Here is a 19,588-nt window from a genome sequence, read left to right as displayed (position 1 = left end):
TACACATCCAAAAGGGCTTATATCCGTGTGCTTGTATTTATCTAGGCTTCCTCTTGTGAACGTGAAACTTCAGGAACGTAGCGGTCCGTAAGCCTTGTGTTGAAGAGTTATGCCTCTATCTCTGCTGATAAGAGCGTTTCCTATATTGAAGCACGGTTTAAATTCAGCTTTCCATGGGAAATAAACAGTTATTTCGTAGGGGTGTGATTCCTATCTCCTGATAAAGCTCACTTGCAAAATATGCCATCCCGTGTCCAAACAGCTAAAAATCAGTGCCAGCTTCAGGCGTTTTCTTGGATGCTAGACGACCAGGTCCAGCCGCAGTAATTACAGCAATATAATAATAATTACACCCAAATATTTGGGGACACCAAAATGTACTGAAACCTGTATTTATATCTGACGGATCGTTTTAGATAAATTGTCGGAGTGGCAGGTATGTTATTCAGCTGTCATCTTACATTTGACATACAATAAAACATTTTTAAGTGCTTGGATGTCTTCTAGTGAAAGGTGTTGTGAAAATGCAGAGTGTTGCGGTTATACTGAATACAAAAAAAACAAAGGGTGTTATATTTTGGCTCTTGCTTACGGAAGGTAGGGAGAGGACAGAATTTTTATGTTAAAAATAATTTGTAACGTGGAAATAAAATGATGCTTTGTAGAAGCATAACAAAACAAAATTCCATTGCAAGCTTCCCAGTAAAATATATATTTTTTTAATTTAATGGAGTTAGTCCTTGTTTGTTTACCTTCTTGATTATATTAATCAGCAAGGTAGTGATTAAAGGCAGGAGTGTAGCTCATGCTAATTATATTTAAAACCCCTGAACCTGTTTCTTTTTAGTGAAAGATGATTACAATAAACACACCTGCACGATTTTACAAGCAGACTCAGTCCTGGCTTGGGATACCACGCTGCTGGGAAAAGCCAGGACTTAACCCTGCTTGCAGGCGCCTTCATACAAAGTGGTGGTTTTTTTTCCCCCCCTGCAACCCGGGAGCTGCTGTGTGCAAGCGTGCGGGCACGCTGCATGCAAGAGGGTGCTGGTTGCAGGAGGACAACAGCCCTGGAAGGACTGGAGCAAACAGCTTGTTGGGTCTTCGTTGAAAATTGATTAAATGCTGCAGTTAAATTCCCTGTATCCCTCAACGTGTAAAGCAAAGGCTGAGCGTGTGTATGCTTACATTAGCGTCCTCACCGAGTGTGGCAGTCAACATCAGCTGACTCTGAAGGGACCCATTTGGTGTTAGCCTAAACCAGTACGGACCATTGGCCCTGCCAGTTCATAACCTGTTCAGGAGTTTCTGCCTTGTTATCTCGGAGTGTACAAATATTCTCATAGAAACTACGTTCTCCTTCTGTGTGCCCAATTTAAGTTGATATGCAGTAGATTTAAAAAGAAAATACTAGCAAAAGTTAATTTACCATGGCAGAGTGATTTGGGGAGATAACGTCTTATATTCCTGCTGTTTAATTAAAACCAGGTTTTTATTTGCTATACCTTTTAATTAAAAGAGGAACGAGATTTTTGCCCTTCTAAGGCATCTGGTTGAGTTTATGAAATCTGGGAGGTTTTTTGTTGTCGTTCTTTTTAGTTTGAGATTCAAACACACCGATCTGCTCCACCAGTTTTTATCGAAGGGAGGCTAGACAGCTTTCTCCTCAACTCTGAAAGCAAGGAGACAGTCACAACCATGAAATTCCCTTCTGGATTCAAGCTGATCTGCTCACAAAGCAGGGTGGGGGGGAAGCCCTCCCTGCAGCTGTGAACTTAAGCTAGAAATAAGTAGTAAGGTAACAGAAATTGCAAAAAAAAAGAAGGGGGGGAGGGAAAAATTTGAGTAAGCCAAAAATCACTTCCACTGCTGTTTATTCAGGGTCTTAAATTTATTCAAGTGGTGAGAATGAGTATTTTAGAAGGTACTTATTTTTGCATTCATGTGCTAGTGAAGAATTAAAACAAATTCCCTGAATACTTTTTCAATGCAGTTTTCTAACTACTTGCTATTGCTTTGAAAACATCAGTATTTGTGCTAGGAATTTAGTCTCACTCCTAAGTACTTGTGCTAAATACCTTCAGAAGAGAGGGTGCTTGGCTCTTCCTTAGATTATGTTAGTTTTATGAACTCTCTCAAAAGATAATGGCAGCACATTTTAAGATCAAAATAACCAAGGTTCACTAAAGATTTCACTTCCATGTTCCAAGAACAAGTTATTTTGATAGGGTGCAATTCTTCCTCTATGGCATTTAAGATACCTCAAAAGCTTGTAACTTCTAATACTTTTTTATCAGCAAAATTATTTAAAGAGTTTGCCAACTTCTTTCACTGATGCAATTTTGCAGTTTTATAGGATTCTGAAGTTACTATTGATTTTTAATATTAATTCAATTCAGTAGGAAGACACCAGCTGCATATTACTTTCATTTTGCAAAGCAGTTCAGTGTCAGTGCTGGCTTGGAGTCGTGTGTTTTGCTGATGTTTTACCCCAAGGACAACAGCTTGGCTGTTGAAGAGCTGCACCAGGGTCGGTTCACAAAGATGTAAGAGTCGGTAGAAGAACATAATGTGGAAAGGGAAAATCAAGTTATTGAAAGACCTTTTCTGGTTTTTGTTTGGCTTGAGGATTTTTCACCCCCTGGAAGCAGATCCGTCATTCTTCTAGGGCAGTGTAACTTTTCTGAGCCTGAAGCTTTCGTACTGTCACAATGCTGCACAAATTCTAGGCTTTGGTGTCAGAAGGAGAGTTGGACAGTGTCTGTTAGAAACTTACTAATAATACGGAATTACCTTCCTGAAAAGGTTGATTTTGGAGGGCAGCATGTGCTTCAGTAGCAGAAAGTAAAACTGATATGCTACTCAAGGTGTTGATCCATCAAAACAGTGTCTCTGCTTTGTACTAATACCCACTGAAACCAGCTCAACCTGAGCACACGCTTACATTTAGGCATGTACTTCACAATTTTTCTGGGTTGCTAAAGTGAGATTAAAGAGCAGAAATGCTGGAAACCAGTCTGTTAGGTGGGCAAAATCTGTGCAAAGACTTGTGCTAGCTGGGGAAGTCTGTCTCACTATCGCAAGCTGGTTATTGCAAACTTGTCTTGCTGCATCAGTGCAGACTCTTAAATACAGTGGTGACTTTTGGGTTGGTGTGTACCTCCACAGGACAAGGCAAATATGGGATGAGGGAAATGAGTACGATAATATCCATAAGGAAGTATCCATTGTGTTTTAGAGAGAGTGAGAAAAGCAGCCCTTGCAACAGGGGCTGTGCAAGTCGAAGACCTTGGGAACCGCAGGTCTGAAATTGCAGGTATGTGAATAACGAGAGGATTTGATGTTTGTTGAAAACCAGGTCTCAGATTAGCTCACTGGCTGGGTCTAGTGCTATAACATCCAATAATGGTTGCTACAGTTCATATAACTTTATTGTCCTCTGGAGCACTGTGTAAATGTTAGCTTGGGAAATCTCTCCCGTGCGCTCGAGCAGGATGCATGTGTGCATGCACGCCTGCATGCAGTTCAGCGTCGGGGGTATAGGATCAGTTTCCCTTCTGAGGAGCTTTGTGACCATTTAGCAGAAGTCCCTTTCTAGAAATCCCAACGTAGATCTCACTCCATGACCCAGGAAATGGGTTTTTGATAAGCCTTGTCTGCAAGTGTGACTTGTTGCTGAAGGGGCAGGTGAAAGGCAAATGTGCCAGACGCTGAAAAGCTGTGAAAATGCTTGCTGCAAGGAAAGGTCCATCAGGCTGGTGTCACTTCATGACTGACAACAATTGCTGATCTCTGTATGTGAAGTTTTGTTACTCCCTCTTCTCCTATCCCACATTTCCAGGAGACAGGGATGCACACAGGAGTATGTCTGTCCACTCCAAATAGCCAAACTTGTGATTGCCCTTCCCATTGCTTTGCTCCATTTTCATCTGTGTACAGCAGTGTCTAACGGGAACTGTCTGGGCTAAAATTTTCCATGCTCGATGTCTGCCTCAGCTTGATTATTTTTGGAAAGTGCTTTTGGAGGCGATGGCTTAGCCATTTGAGAGACTGTGATGAGAGAAAAAGGTGTCTCACTACAGCGCAGGCAGACTCCAGGACAAGAGCAGGGTGTGCGGGGAATGGCGCACTGCTTCTGGAGGACGTTCAAGCTCAGTGGATGCTCTGCCTGTAAGGCTTTGTGTGCCAGCTCGTGTCATCTTGGCTCCCCCAGGTGCTGTGCAAGTACTACACCAATGTTACTGAGCACTCGGACACTGCAGACTGAAGCATTATGAGGCTAAATAGTATTTCAGGCTCTTTCTCTGTGCAAGGTTTGCAAATTAGGACTTGAAGAGGGCAGAAAGATGCATAAAAATGGCTTCAACAAGATAAAACACATGGAAGTTGGCTGAAATGAAGAGGTATAAACCGTAATCTAACTGCAGAGACAGATAGCTATGTATACACTTTATCCATATTTTTCTATCAGCCATTTCTGTTCGTTGTGTTCCCCGAGGTGCTCTGCTTTGCTGGGGCTGAGCTGGAGCGGGGATGCTCGCAGGAGTCATCCCCCACTTCTGCAAGCGCGAGATTTTTAAATCCCGTACCACGAGAGGGCAGTGCCTGCAGCTGGATTTCCCCCTGCTCATCCACCCTCCCGGTACGCAGGCTTTGACTGTTCGTGCGAAATAATGTCTGGTTTTATTCCCTCCCCCGCCTGCCTTTTCCCCTCTCCTGGCAAGAAATTACCTTTGAGATTGGAATCGCTTTGGCTCTGGTGTTTCCCTCTTCAAATGCATTCGGACTTAAGCAAACAGACTGGGTGGGAGTGGGAGTCATCTAAAATTAGACACAGTGTTGTAATTGCATTATTTTTTTCCCCACAAAAGGAGCTGATGTGGCTTGGGAGGATCTTCCCAAAGGTCAGGCCTTGCTGGTAACCCCTATGGCGATATTCTGGGTCCATACTCCTGGATCTATTGAGGCTAGGGATTTGGGAGAGTAACGTCTTGGGTTTTTGTAAGGGGACTTCCATAAGGCATTCAGCATAGTGACTATTTATATTTAATCTCCTCTTCAAGTTCAATACAGTCTGACTGTTTGCCTCCCTACGTGTGCAAACTATCTTGCTCCAAGGAGTGTCCACAGGAAGAGCTCAAGGCTCTGCTTTGACCAAGGAGTTGGCTCTGGCTAGGCTGCTCTATGGCCTTGGAAAGGGAACAGGTTCATTGCCTCCCTCCCAAAGTCTGACCTAGGAGCAAACATCTTATGCCATAGATACCAAGGTGACATAGGACAACAGTACCTATAAGAAACCCTCAGGCTATTGTGATTTCCTCCTGCTGTTTCCTAGGGCAAGCTTCCTGGCTTATATCCCATGCCTTTACACCAGCCCGTGCTCAACACAATGAGAACATGGTCCATACCCCAGGAAATCCTGTGTGAAATGAAGGTTGGTTGTTTTGAAGGTGAACAAAGGTTGTGCTCAAGTGCTAGTCGTGTGAATATCAAATCAACTGTTGGGCCAAGGAAGCGGCCAGTGCAACCAGATAAGAAATACAAATTTCTACTAGCAGACCTGGTGCTTCTTTTGCTTCACCAGTTGGTTTTACAAGGGCTGTGATTCACAGGCAGAGACCTGCAAAGCTGTGCAAACATAATATAGGAACTGCCACTAGCCACCATGTGGCGCCAGGTCTGGCTGACATCCCACCTGTAAGAGATCCAGGGTAAACCATGGTGGTAGCACTCTTGGGTCTAGGAAGTGTCAGCATGAGAGATACAGAGAAATTTTGTTCTTCTCTGATACAGGAAGGTAGTGAAGAAAAGACTACCTGGGAGCTCCTTTGTTGACTGCTCTTTTTCCAAGGTACCAAATGTTCCTATCCTTTGAGGAAAAATGTTGTTTTTCCTGAAGAACCGATACTCAGCATTTGAAAAGCGAGTGGTCTGAAGACACAGTGCTTGGTGTTTAGCTCTGGGTAGAGTTTTAGCATATCCATTTCATGCAGTTCAACCTTCTCCTTCTAAACAGATCTAGTAGCGTGTGTATGGTTATATGAGAGGAGACAGCTACATGGAATAGTCCATCATCATGCCAACAGCTGTGAAGCCATGTCCGACCTTCAAAGATTGTTAACCATGTGCAGACTGGAACCAGCCACTATGGCTGATCTTGCATTGCTGGAGTGAGATTTGGAAAGACAGGCATGAAGTGCAGCAGGAAGATGTGCAGGACTATGTACAAGCCCCGAATAAGGCCATCTCCTTCCATCCACCAGGAATGAGGTTGTGATAGTGCCCTTGTTCTCCAGACAGCTTTATAGGACGCAGCTAACACTGTGGAGTCTCCTCTGCACAAAATGGTGGCTGGCTGCTTAAATGCAATACAAAACATCATCAAGCAGTTGAGCTGTTACTTCATGCTGAGAGATTTCTGTCTATTAGGACCATGTCTTCATAAAAAAATGTTGTGGTGCAACAATGCTTTGCTGTTGGGGTCTAGCCTGCTTTCCGAAGTTTCTGTCCTGAAAATTTCAGCACAGGCAACCAGACACTTGAAGAGTACCTTGCAAAGTGTCCAACTCCCGTACAGGCAATATGGGAGTGTCCCTAAAAGTTCTCTTTAAGTCAGGGCTGTGGGTTACTGGAAGGCAGGCCTGCCTCCCAGTGATTTTCGAATCTTGAACACCACAGATCAAGTAGCTTGTAAATCACAAGATCTTCAGTGGCCAAGCTCTGGCAACACTTAAGCAGCAGTATGAAGTTGTCCAATTACTTGTCCAGTCTTGTTTCAGGTGAAACATGAAAGTCTTTTTTTCATGCTGGCATAGTAAGGCTCTTCGAAATGAACCTTGCTGCTGTGGGTCCATGGAAAAAAAAAAAAAAAGAAAAACATTTTCCCTTCACCCCCAGGTCTGTCCTTTAAAGAAACTAGAAATGCCTTCTCAAAAAAACAACTCCTTTCTTTACAATGGGGCAGTGATTTCTTTTGTTCCAGAGTTTCCAAGTTGACAAAGGAGAACCGTGGTGTATTGTTTCAGAAAGGGTCAGTGGTTTAGTTCTGGAGGAAGGAAGGTGCAACAAATCATTCTCACTTTTCTTGGCACAGACCCTGTTGAACTGGAAGGAGGGACCTGGTTTCAAGTGAACAATTCTTCTGCTGTTGATGGGCCCCTAAGCTGGTCCTCGGAGGTTGCAGTGTGAGGGTACCATTCTTCAGCACCTCCTGGCTTCCTTCCATAGGAGGTTTGGCTGTTGAATTTCTGCAGAGGGGATCCTGCTGTTTTGTTAGAAGACAAGGAAAAAGCAGAGCTGATCTGTCCTGTGTTGCAAAAGGAGCAGAGCTGAAAAGACTAGGAAGGGGGCAACCTGATTCTCAAACCAGGGAGGTAATAGAGAGCTGCTCTGAAAGTCAGTATGCTCTGTTGGGAATATGCTGATGGAACTGAGGAGCCTCACATAGGCCTCTATCTTCATAGCATCATCTTAAAAATCTTGATCTCTGCTAAAGGATGATCTACTGTGTATGGGCTGCTGTACAATAAAGTTATGTGTATAGCAGAATCTGTGTAATTTATGGGAACTCCATAGTTGTTGTTCCTGGGATAAAATTTCAGAGTTCAGGAGGTGAGAGGAAGAAACAGGAAAATTAAGGTGAATACCAGCAGTAGTTCCCTGGCAGACAATCACACTGTCCTGCCAGTCAAGCCTGTTAACAGGAGAACAGGTAACTGGGAAAACTGCTATCAAGCATGACACAGGGAATGAGCCAGAACGGACAGGAAAGAGGATGGGTGGACATGAGGCATGTCTGCACACAGCGATTACCCTGGATTGACGTGGACTGTAAATGTAGTGCACAGGAATCATTGTCCCCCTGGGCCTTTCTGCCTTATAGTGTACTTCCAGGAGCTGAAGTTCAGTCGGAAAAAGGCAGGCTTATTTAAGGACAAATGTGCCCAGACCTGGTGCTATTCAGGAACAAATGTCCTGGAAAAAATCCCTGAAGAGCCAGTTTTGCCTTTGTACCATTCAACAGGAAGATGGCCATTGCACCAGCTTGGCTGCCTTCCGTCAGAGATATCTGATAACCTCTTCATTTACTTTTATTCATCCCCAATGAACGGGATCATCAGAGAGGATGAAACAGAGACTGATCTGATGGCATGACATATTCACCATTTTAGCAGCCAGTTGCATTCAAATGATTTAGCAAAACATCACCCAAGAAACATCCTTCGGTGCAGCACCTTTGGCTGGAGCATCAGCTGTAACAGCCTGTCAGACTCCAGGTAGCCTGGGGAGGGCAGACAGAGGTGGGCTGTCCCCTCTGGCCAGCATAAATCAAGTGTGGCTTCACTGAAGGCAATGGAATGATACTGGTGCAAAACAGAGTGTGCGTGAGGAGAAACAGCTTCATCAGGTTTAATAGTGGTAATAAATGTATTGACTCCTACTTACTGACTCAAGAGCCCAGGATTAGAGTTCTAACTCCCAAAAGGAACATTTTCATTTCTGGTTTTGACTTCAACCCAAACCCCAGTCCTTACATATCCTGCTGCAGGATTTATTTGCTACAGTTTTTCCAAGCCTTAGAGTCATCATCAAATTCCAGCAGCCCGTTCCTCAAAGTCATGCCTTGTGCAATGATTCTTTGACAGCCGCAGTGACAGGTGGGAGTGCCCCTGCAGCGGACTATTTTGCAAAGCTTGCCAGCCAGCAGACCACAGGCCAGCTGCACTCAAACAGCTGGCAAGTCCCATAGGAGTTCCATGATGGTATTGGTGGAATCGGGCTGCAGAAAGCTCAGCAGATATTTCTGTATTTCCTGGCATGGCTGTTTGAGCATGGAGCATCAGTGGTGGGAGTCTGCATGTTAGAGAAGGACTTCAGCTTTAGCTGACAGCTACAGGTAAAGCCTTCCTTAGCTGGAGTCACCACATCAAGGAAAATCTCTTTGTTTTAGGACAATTCTTCCTGCTTTTGTCATTAGGATGCTTTTGGTGCTAATGTAATCTCCAGATTAGTTGTTGGTCCACAGCAAGCAGCTCACAAACCCGAGAGATTGCCTGATGTTATCTTTATATGAGCGTGCTTTCCTGCAGCTACTGCACCCAGCCTGCTTCAGAAGTCATTATCCAGGATTTCTAGGGTAGACCAAAGGGCAAAGAAAGGGTTTTCTTCGTGTATCCAGGTGCCTGCAGCAAATGTTTGATTGTTTCACAAAGTGGCATGATAGTCTTGTACCCAGTATAAACATCTTCTGCAGTGTAAAGAAAATCAGGGCAAATACTCCAGTCTCTGATACCATTGAAATGGAGAATATCTGGAGCCAGGGCTTTTGGACACCCAAGATTAGCTTGATGTGAAGGACCTGTGTAGAAGATGCTTTCCCAATTGGAGGCTATTCTGTCACTAGCTGTGACAACACTAGAGGCAGTTACTGCTCTTCGATGCCAGTGTGTGACCTATGGGATCTGTCTGAAATCAACTTGGAGGGATGAGTCATGGGTCCCTGTTGCCACCAACAAGGACCTTGGAGAAATATACATCGTGATGAAAACTTGCAGCAAGCCCTGTTGGGTTTATTTGGCCACTTTCTAAGCAGCTGGCTTGAGTCAGCCCTCCCTTTCCCATGCTGACACAGAAGGTGCCATTTTTGCAGACGCAGGATTGTAGTGTTCTCTCAGGAGATGGGGACTTGCAGATCTTTGCAATTCCCATTGGTGTGGAGCTGCATGCTGGCAACCAAACTGCAGAGATGACTGAGAATCATGCCCTGGGTTGTTGAAAGAGCTTCCTCTGGACAAAAGTGCTGGAGGCTGTGACATCAGGACAGCTTGCCACCCTTGGTCTGCTGTGGAAAGCTTTGTCTGGCTTTGGAAAAAGGTCACATGGCTATTCCTCCCCCCTGTATGCCTCAGTAAGAGCATGGGTCCTGGATTACTGAGTATGACTGAGATAGGCATGGAGGTCTCTCAGCCCTTGGAGGATAGCTGCGGTCCCACTGATGAGACTGAGCCTGCCTTAATCTCTCCAGAAAGGTGAAAATGTGACCACTGCTCCCAGGTGTGCTGCAGACCTTAGAGACGATGGGCTGGAAGGTTTCATTTCCTTCAGGTCCCAATCAGGTGCTTGGGGATCCTGGACACAAGCACCAAGCCATCTCTGACCACTCATCGCTGCTATCTGGTGACACTAGTGTCAGCTTCAGGGACATAGAGGATCAGTATTGCCAGAGCAAGTGGCAGAGAGGGAGAGAGAGTGCCAGGATGGCTTTTTCTTCGTTAGGCTGCTCTCCTCCTTTACAAAGAGTCAAACAGTCTCTCTGGAAAGAGCTGGAGATACCCTCCTTTTATTTGCCCCTCTCCTGCTATTTAAGAGTTAAGAGTTTGAATTCATGGTTGTATAAGCCCTACCCTTTGAGCTAGAGATTAAGGCACATCTCCCTCAGAGCTGTGGCCTCCTCTGGGTCCCATGACTCATATTTTCCTAGGAAACAAACAGCCTTCTGCTTATGTTTTCTTGTTAGGCAAACCTAGATCTTATTTTCCCACCCTTTCATGAGTACAGTGACCACTGGTGAGCAGTTGTGGGCCAAGAGGACGGTGTGGAGACCCTCCATACCCATCACATGTCCTGCTGGTCTTGCACAGGGGCCTCTCAAGTCTAGTGGGTCCTGTCACTTTCCTCATATTACTTTCATATGAGTGGATAGTCAGTAGTTCTTTAAAGTACTTCTTACCTTCACCACTGAGCTCTGCTAAGTTCAGACTGAGATGAGCTGAACCAAGATGATAACACACACCTAGGTCTTTCAGGATGCAGAAAGGTGGACTTATATCTAAAGGATCAAGCAAAGCATCGGGATTGCTGCATTGATACACTGTACATATGGTGTGGACCCATCTGGAGCACTTTACTATTGCAGGAAAAATCGAGTTAACTTCAGTATCGCTAGTGTTACAACCCAACTGGAGGTCCAAGTTGGCTTCCTGTGTGCGAGGCATTGTCCAAGAGCACACAGAGAAGCATTTGTGGGCTTGGAGGGACTGTCGGGTAAAAAAGCAGCATCAGTGACATGCCCCAAGTTGTGCAGATAAGGTAGAAACAGCAATCTCAGCCATGTGCCCTGATTTCCCAGCCAGGTCTGTGTCTGCAGGACCTGCTGTGCTTCTAGCAAAGGAGAATGAGAGATTTGGAAAAAACAATTATTTCATATTTTAGAGATTGTAGAGGATTGTATTATTTACTTATTCAAGTAAAATCCAATAGGTATTTTTGTGGTGGGTTTGTGCTTTGTTGGTTTGGGTTTTTTTAAACCAAAATGAGTAGAGAAGTAGGTAAAAGTAGAAAATTGCATTTTCAGGTGTTTATTTAAGGTTTTCATCTTTTTGGGCACTGTTTCCTGTAAAAATTCAACCAAGTGTCTTACGTGGGTGAAAATGCAGAGAGTCATAATTTTGAGATGAAATGTTTTATTCTGAGTTGACTAAGATACATTGTTGCATCTGAGATTAAATTCCTTCTCTTGTTTTGACAGAAAAATTGAAAAGATTCATTTCAATTTTCCCCTTGAAGGTCCCTCTTCATTTTTGCTTACCCCCAAAATCATCAGTTCCTGACATATTTTAATTTGTTGAGATCAAAGCTATGAGAAGAACTAATCAGTATGTTAAAAGAAATACATTCTATTATATAGATCTAGCATCCTACCTGCTAAGAAGTGCCATGATAAAGTCTATTAAGGCAGAAAGGTTTCAGATCTGAGTGCAATAGCAGGGTGTTAGAGAAGTGTGCGAGGTGTACGATGGCTCTTTTTTGCCAAAAAAATTGATTCAGAGCCTTTGAAGTATAGGAGTGACAGGGAAAAAATGCATTCAATAAATAAACACAACATTAGCTTGAGGGTACACTCGGGTAATATGGGGGAACTAAGACAGAAACAGCTATAGGCCTTTTTTTTTCATGGTTTTATTCTTACTAATATGGAAACCCTCATTATTACCATGGACTCTAGAGTGGGATGGCTATTCTGTCAAAAAACTCCTTGGTAATCGTTTTCCAAGCGTGAACGCGCTGCTTTGCCTCTGTGTTTTGCTGCAGGGGGAAAATGGGTGGCATTTCATGTTGGAAGAGTTTATCAGAGCCTTCCTCGTTGTTGCTGGAGCAGCATCAGGTTGCTAGCATTTGCTCAAAAAATCAAAACCCACAAACATTATTGTAAAACTGTCATTTAAGTTGTATTGAGCTTATCAAAATCTTCACTTACGCCAGCTGCTGTCTTTGCATGAACATTCAAGCTGACGTGTACAAGGGTTGTAGAGGAGATGGTGCCGAAGTGCTTGCAGTCACCAGCCTTTTCGTACCAAAATGCCTTGGACTCAGACCTCCCAAATTTGTCACATTGGGAGAAAAGCATGAGACATTTTGGAGATGCACACATATGGAAAGACCTGTGTCTCATCTCCTGAAAACCAGGCCTTTCACGGTCTCGATACCTAAATCACTGTTGACTTTTACAGTTATGGCCCTGGACATCTTAAGTCAAGCAGTAAATTGCAACAGGTGGTGCTTAGTTCTTTCTTGTGTTCAGGGGTAGGTTTTCTCATGGATTGGAAATGTGGTTTGGACACTTCCTGTTCAGTGGAAGAGAAAATGTTGTTGCTGTGATTATAATGACACTTATTTTTATTCTGTTTTGTTATTTTTATCCAAAAGCAGTCCATAAGTGTGTGAGAAACTAGAAGAAAGGGAAGCAGAAGGTTCCAAACAGCAATGAATTAAAACTAAAAGAGGTTGGATGATGGACATATGGAGAGAAAGCAATCTGTGACAATAAGGAAAGTTGTAAGTGCCATGATTTTGCTTGCAGTACTGAGAATTTAGCAGCCGGTACCCAGCAGTCAGGTCATCAGGTTTTGCAATATGTTGCCTTTAAAGATGTTTCTTTTGGGTACCACTTAATCCCACTTTACCCAAGACAGGCGGGCTGTCAGATCTGCACAGAACAGAAGGGAGAAAGGAAGACAAAGTAAAGATGTGCCACATGAATTTAAAAACACTTAAATTAGTGTTTAACAAGTTGATTATTCAGCTTCTCCAGAAAAGCAGCCTCATTCATTTAGATCTTTCTGAGTAGAGCTCTTCAGAAATATTAGTTAACTAGAAGCCTGAGAAAAGAGGTGATCCTTCTGTGTTGTTTTAAAACCTGTTTACCTATTAAGGTAGGAGGCAGCTGGAAAATAAAATATCAATGTTCTCTGTAGTCAGGAAAGGTTTGATCAGTGGTATATCAGGAGTCATTTTCCCAGTCATGTAGCTGAAGGAAATTAATAGGAAAAGAGAAAAGACTTCATTAACTTTTCCTTTAAAGTAAACTGATTGCTTTTTCCCTGCAGGCTCTGTCCCTTTGACACTTCCCTGTGAAATGAAAGGGGAATATTCTTTTGCAGTGACTTTTCCCTATTTGTGCTGCACTTTTGCAGGCTAATATGCTTCAAGGCCCATTTCCAAAAAGTGACAAAATCCAAAGGAACTTATACTGCAAAGGGACAGAGTTAGAAAGGGGGTTAATTATCTTACAATACAAAGTGCCAAGAACTACTGAAAATCCCACTCTGCTCCTCCCTGCACTGCTAAATAACAAAAAACCTGTTGCTTTCTATTTGAAACTTGAGGCCCATTGTTGGGCACTTGGGCAGTTTCCCCATCTTCACCATACAGTGGAATGATGAAGCAGCGTATTCTTCTGGAAGCAAGCAGAAAGTTCAATCCCACATAAATCAGGATTAAGTACAAGCCAGACAGAAAACAGAGTAACAGCCCATCACTTTAAAATAGAAATAATTATATAAGAATGTAAATTGCAAATAGGTATTTGCTCTCCTATACTTTGAAACAAACCTGCAATTTGAGTGCACTGTCTCGTGTATCCTGGTTTTCAGTGTCAGACTGTAATATCTCTGAATAATTCTTGCTTACTTGAACATACATATTCTAAGAAATGAGATTCTGTTTATGTTCAAGGCTAGGTGTTTTTCTTAGTCAGGTACAAGCTAAAGAAATCTCGTATAGAAAATAAAGGAAATCTCTATAGGCTCCATCAGCTTGCATTATTAAAGAGCAGCTTTGCACACAATCAAAAGTCTAAAAATGTATTCTGAGAACAAACAAAATCTTTAATCTTGTTTGTAAAAGCAGCCATTACGGTGAGCTTAGGAAGTTGTTGTTTTCTTCTTTTGGTTCTTTCTTTTCTTTTTTTTAATGAAGAAAAAGTTAGAGAGCAAGCTTGGATTTCTTTTTATTGAGATATCACTTAGCTACTCTCTTTTTAAGATAGACTCGTGTTTTTCTCAGAGCCATTTGAATGTGACAAGTGGATGTTCAAAAGCAGCTGAACTGATTCACTCCCACTGGCAACCCAAAGCATCGCTGTGATCCCCAAAAATACAACCCTTCGTTCACTCACCGCTGGTATTCCAGGTCGCCCGCTGTTGGCTTTGCAAACCGTTCTTCAGGCACTGCTCCACATAGGATTTGGGATCGCATCCGGAGAGGAGGATCTCACCAAGAAGAGCGATGTAGGCAACTGCCAGCCGGAGAGTGTCGATTTTGGAGAGCCTCTTCTCGTACGGGAAGGTCGGTACGCGGCACCGGAGCTGGTCGAAGGCCGCGTTGATGCTGAGCATCCTCTTCCTCTCGCGGAGGTTGGCGGCGCGCCGCTGGTGGCGGGGGCCGCGGGGCGGTGGCGGCGGGGCGCTGTCCACTTCAGCACCCCCCGCCCGCCCCGCCGCGCCGCCCGGGGCCGGGGGGCGAGCAGGGGAGGGCCAGGGGGAGGGCTGCTCTGCCGGGGAGCAGCAGTGCAGGAGGAGGCTGTCCAGCTGAGCGCTGGCATCTGTCTCGTCCCAGAAAAGAAATTCGGGAGTGGAGTCTTCCTGCTCGAAGCTGTAGCAAAATTCCTCCATCCTCTGTACCAGGCTGAAGCAAGCTAATGGAAATATTTACAACTTCAGACTAAAGGGACTATCAGGAACATGAGATTCCAATTTCATTAATACCCCAATCCCAAAAAATACCTGGGGCAGAAAGTCCTGGTGTGGTGTCCTTGAGCAAGACTATCACAAAATCTTCCCCAGTTGCAAATCCAAGTGGGACTCATGATTTAAATACTTCATGGCTCCTCAGTGGGGGAATGATCCTATTCTCTTCCACTCAAAACTAATTAGTACACGTGCTCCTTTTTCTATCAGCTGTTGACTAAAAAACAATATGAATGAATGTAACAAGAGAGAAAGAATTTTCTATTGACTTTCTCCTGGAAAATCCAATGAAGCAGCTACTGGATCCTTCCACAACTTCAGTTTCTCTACTTGCTATTCAGAGTAGGGTTCACACAGGGATTTTGTTGTTATTATTCTTGGTTTTGGTTAGGTGTCATTGGAGGAAGAAACAAAATACAGTCCTTTATCTTTTTTGGTGAAGTGTTAACAGCCCCACATTCTCCCATGGCAGGACAAACAAAGTGCTATTATAATGCTGTCAGAAACATATGATTCTGCTGTCTTTGACAGCAGAAGCTAGTGGCATCTTCTGCACTTCTAGCAAGAGAATGGTTGAGACAAAGATGTGGGATGCTGTGTTAAACTGAAACGCAGTGGTGCTACATATTAAGTAAGGCAACACCACCTCATTCGATTACTGCATTTTCTAATTCATACCAAAATTACACATTTTGTGGGTGATGCAGACATTCAGTGCTCTGTCTCAGACCATACTAAGCGCTGGAGAATAGCAGCTGGAATAACCACAATGTGTGCAGTCCTAGAATGGTAGACCAGCTGGGCCACGTCTTGAGAAGTGCTGGAAACTGGGAGTGTAGCAGGTGTCCAGCATCACAGGAATGTGGACTAATGGGGTGGAAGGTGTTAAGCACAACCAGAACTTTAAAGCAAGTGCATAATATAAGTGGGTGCTTCAGTCTCTTTGATTTCCATCATACTTAAGTCAATGTTTAAATTCGTTCAGAAGTAGTTTAAGTGATAGTTTAAGGACTTAAATGAGTGCAACGGCAACATGTTTTAAGTTACAGAAAGCCTAAATGCTTTTCCTGATGCATGTCATAAAGAAATTTTATCAAGACACTTCATCAAATGCTTGACTTCATGCACAGGCTCTCGTCCTGCTGCTGTGTGAAGTTTCAAGTGATGTCTACTGTGATATTTATGAGCCACAAACAGCTTACTGACAGGACAGCTAAAAGCATGACTCTCAATAGCTTCATATAAAGAGCCAGAGAGCAGAAAACCACCTGCATTTTTAAAGGATCCAAAAGAATGATCAGGTCCTCTATCTAACAATGACTTAGGATGCAGTCCAATGTATGGTAGCTTTGCCCTGTGAAGAGAGGGATTTATTTTAAGATAAGGTATAGGCCGTTAATAACTCTTCTTAGCAATCTTGGATTTTGCCTTGTGATCATTCTACTTGCTCCAGGAAGCTTAAGGCAACAGAAAGCAGGCTGCAGGAAAGATTTTTGCAGAGTGGATGTGAGAAGGTTGCAGTGGATGAAACACTAGGACTATTTTTTTTTCTTCTTTTTGTGCAACTTGAACAAGGAACTCATTATCTTTAAATCTAGTTAACGAAGGAAAATACCAAGTGTGAATACCTGAGAGGCCAAATAGCAGTTAAATACCGAGAATGTGTCTGTCTTTCTCTGGTCACCTCAGGGCAAAAAGTTTGTACTAGTTTTGTACAAAGTAAATCGTTTGTCATGACACCAACATATTCAACAACAAAATATTGGTATTATGAAAACCCATGGTGACAGACAGCTCCTACTCCAGACGAATCCCAACAAGGGACAAGGTGCCTGGCTAGAGGGCAGGAGGGGAGGTGAGAGGGGTGAAAGGAATGGCCATAGTCAGAGGTGGCAGAGCTGAGACTTGAACTTGGACCTATCAATGCAGAGTTCATTCTCCAATGGCTTCTTTGACATCGTACCACTGAATTTCCCAGTGTCATGTACAAGTGATGTTCCCAAACAAAACAGCTTACTATAGTCCCTGTGGCTGGCAGTGGGACCGAATGTCTGATCCCAGCAGAGAATCTACACTCTTGCAAGCAGATTTGGGCTCAGCTGTGCAGAAAACAGGCAGCAGAAAAGCCTTCCTGCCTGAGCTCCCTACCTCTGCACGCTGCAACACCTCTACCCAAAACGCCTCTGCAGCACTGCTGCTGCATTGTTGGCTGCCTGTGGATGCTCTGCAGTTCCCAGATTTTGGATTCTTTTTTAGGTGCTTCTTCAGCTCCCCAGTCACTGTTTAACTGAGCTCTTCGTAGTGCTTATTTGTCCACCTTAGGCACAAATGTAAGACACTTGAAAGTACCAAAATCACCAAAAGAACAGCAGGTCTTCTCCCAAACAGGGCTCTGGAGGAGATGGTGGTTGTCCACTGGGAGCAACGGGCAGAGACAAGGAGGCTCAGCAAATAACATGGTTAGGTTTATGTGTTGGGTTCCTCTTTCTCAGCAGATGCTTCTTCAGTGCTTAATGTTCCCTTCCAGATCCATCACTGCTAATAGTGCCTTGGGATATGTCTGGCTCCACAGATGGAGAGCAGATGTTCCAGAAAGCCTAACTTTAGCATGTTCAAGCGGAATTTGGCTCTCTTAGAGAGATTCTGGACAAAGCAGAAAGGGGGGGATGGTGGAGGAAGAAAGAGAAAAAAGCAAGAAAAGATTTCCCCTTAGAAAGCCAGCTATGAAAGAGGTCAAGTCTCTGAAGAGAAGCTGAGGTTCCCATCCCTCATATGAACAACTCTGACCACAGCTTAAGACCTGTTATGCTCCCAGTGTTTCTGCAACTCTGTCAGAGAGGGAGGGCATGTACAACTAATTGGGCTAATTTAGTACTTGTCTGCAAGATGTGAGTGAAGGAGTCCCCAGCAGGGAATGAGGTAGCCTGGGCACCACGCTGAGTGGAGGTGCTGTTGATTCTGACATGTTGGTATAATTTCAAGATCTGCTCAACAACCATCCCCCCCAAAACCTCTTTATACCCAGTGGGATCTAGAAATAACTTTTACCTGCTGGTCATTTTTAAGCAGCAGGATCTAATGAAAGCAATTTCTTGAGTCAGAAACTTTGTCTTGGGTTTATGTCTATGATAGGCAATGAAGCCATGGTGATCTGGGTTTGAATTCTTCCAGGTCTACATATGTACGTCTCCCTTTATAATTTTCCGTATTCACGCTGGGAACTACCTTCCTTAGTCCTGTCCTATTTTCTCTGTCCTCTAAACAAACCCACCCATAGCAGATGATGTGATTTTTTCCTATTTCGTAAATTTTGGGTACAAACCTGCTTTCAGGGAATATTTCCCATGGCAGTTTTTTTCTTCACAGTGTCTTAGCAGCTGAAAGCTGTTACCCTGTACAAGTATCTCAAAGATAACAGGGTCTTCTGAGGTTATTTTGGAGGTCTATTTTTCTCTCCCCTTCTTATCCTATTGGCCTTATTTCAGACTCAGCTTGGGGAACCTTTTCAAAGACAAACCTCGAGGGAGGTTATCCTCCGCTCTACTCTGCCCCATCTGGAATACTCTGTCCAGTTCTGGGCTCCCCCAGTTCAAGAGAGATGAGGAACTACTGGAGAGAGTCTAGCTGAGGGCTACAAGATGATGAGGGAACTGGAGTGTTTATCCTATGAGGAGAGGCTGAGGGAGCTGGGCCTGAAGAAGAGAAGGCTGAGAGGGGATCTTATAAATGCCTACAAATATCTCGAGGGTGGGTGCTAAGAGAATGGGGCCAGACTCTTTTCAGTGGTGCCCAGTGACAGGACAAGGGGCAATGGGCACAAACTGAAGCAGAGGAAGTTCCGTCTGAACATGAGGAAGAATTTCTTCACTCTGAGGGTGACGCAGCACTGGAACAGTCTGCCCAGAGGGGTTGTGGAGTCTCCTTCTCTGGAGATATTCAAGACCTGCCTGAACGAAGTCCTGTGCAGCCTGCTGTAGGTGACCCTGATTCAGCAGGACGGTTGGACTAGATGATTCACAGAGGTCCCTTCCAACCCCTACCATTCTGTGATTCTCGACATTTTTAGTGAAATCAATGAAACCTCCCGGTTCTGGCAAAATGGCTTTTTTTTTTTTTTCCTGGGAATTTAGTTTGAGCATTTTGCCATCATCTTTAATTGCTTAATAAAGGAAGCCAGTCCTTGGCCTGGACAAAGAACAGATGTAGAAAGGACCAGATGCTTTACTTTCAACTTAGATGACTCCAGACTACAAGTCCATCATGTCACTGCTGCTAGTCCAATATTATGCTGTGCAGCTCATCATCAGAGCTGGGAATTGGGTCCCAGATGAACAGAGAAGACCAGATGAAAGATGCCAAAAATCTTGGTGAATGCTTTATCCAGGTGGGAAAGTGCAGCTCTTGGTGGTGTGACTCACTCAACATGTGTTGGTAATGGCACTGCCAAACTCCAGGTACACAAAGGATCTCCAGCATCTGAGCTGGCCTCGTAATTCGCTGGTTGAGTGCCTTACAGCCACAGCTAAAGGGAGGACCACCAAGCTCTTGTACCTTCTTTTGAG

At 44.0% G+C, this 19,588-nt stretch overlaps 1 protein-coding gene across 1 annotated transcript; it reads right to left on the bottom strand.

The window, feature by feature from the left end:
* Positions 1-11,385: 11,385 nt before the first annotated feature.
* LOC104338661 (helix-loop-helix protein 13-like) lies at positions 11,386-14,951 on the bottom strand. Its single transcript, XM_009944725.2, has 2 exons — positions 14,456-14,951; positions 11,386-12,985 (listed from the first exon to the last, which is right to left on the bottom strand). Exons 1-2 carry the CDS (start codon positions 14,949-14,951, stop codon positions 12,948-12,950), a joined length of 534 nt encoding a protein of 177 aa, XP_009943027.2. The 3' UTR covers positions 11,386-12,947.
* Between the last annotated feature and the right edge of the window lie 4,637 nt (positions 14,952-19,588).

Source organism: Opisthocomus hoazin, chromosome 9 (genome assembly GCF_030867145.1).
Source record: "Opisthocomus hoazin isolate bOpiHoa1 chromosome 9, bOpiHoa1.hap1, whole genome shotgun sequence".
Lineage (NCBI taxonomy): Eukaryota > Metazoa > Chordata > Aves > Opisthocomiformes > Opisthocomidae > Opisthocomus > Opisthocomus hoazin.
The sequence above is the reverse complement of the archived record's forward strand: the minus strand, read 5'-3'. Positions and strand labels throughout refer to the sequence as shown.

Bases quoted from the DNA above. Each gene is read 5' to 3' on its own strand.
- LOC104338661 (XM_009944725.2), bottom strand. From the start codon at position 14,951: ATGGAGGAATTTTGCTACAGCTTCGAGCAGGAAGACTCCACTCCCGAA. The intron at 12,986-14,455 runs GTGAGTGAACGA...TGTTCTGTGCAG, and splicing joins GGCGACCTGGAATACCAGCG to ATCTGACAGCCCGCCTGTCT.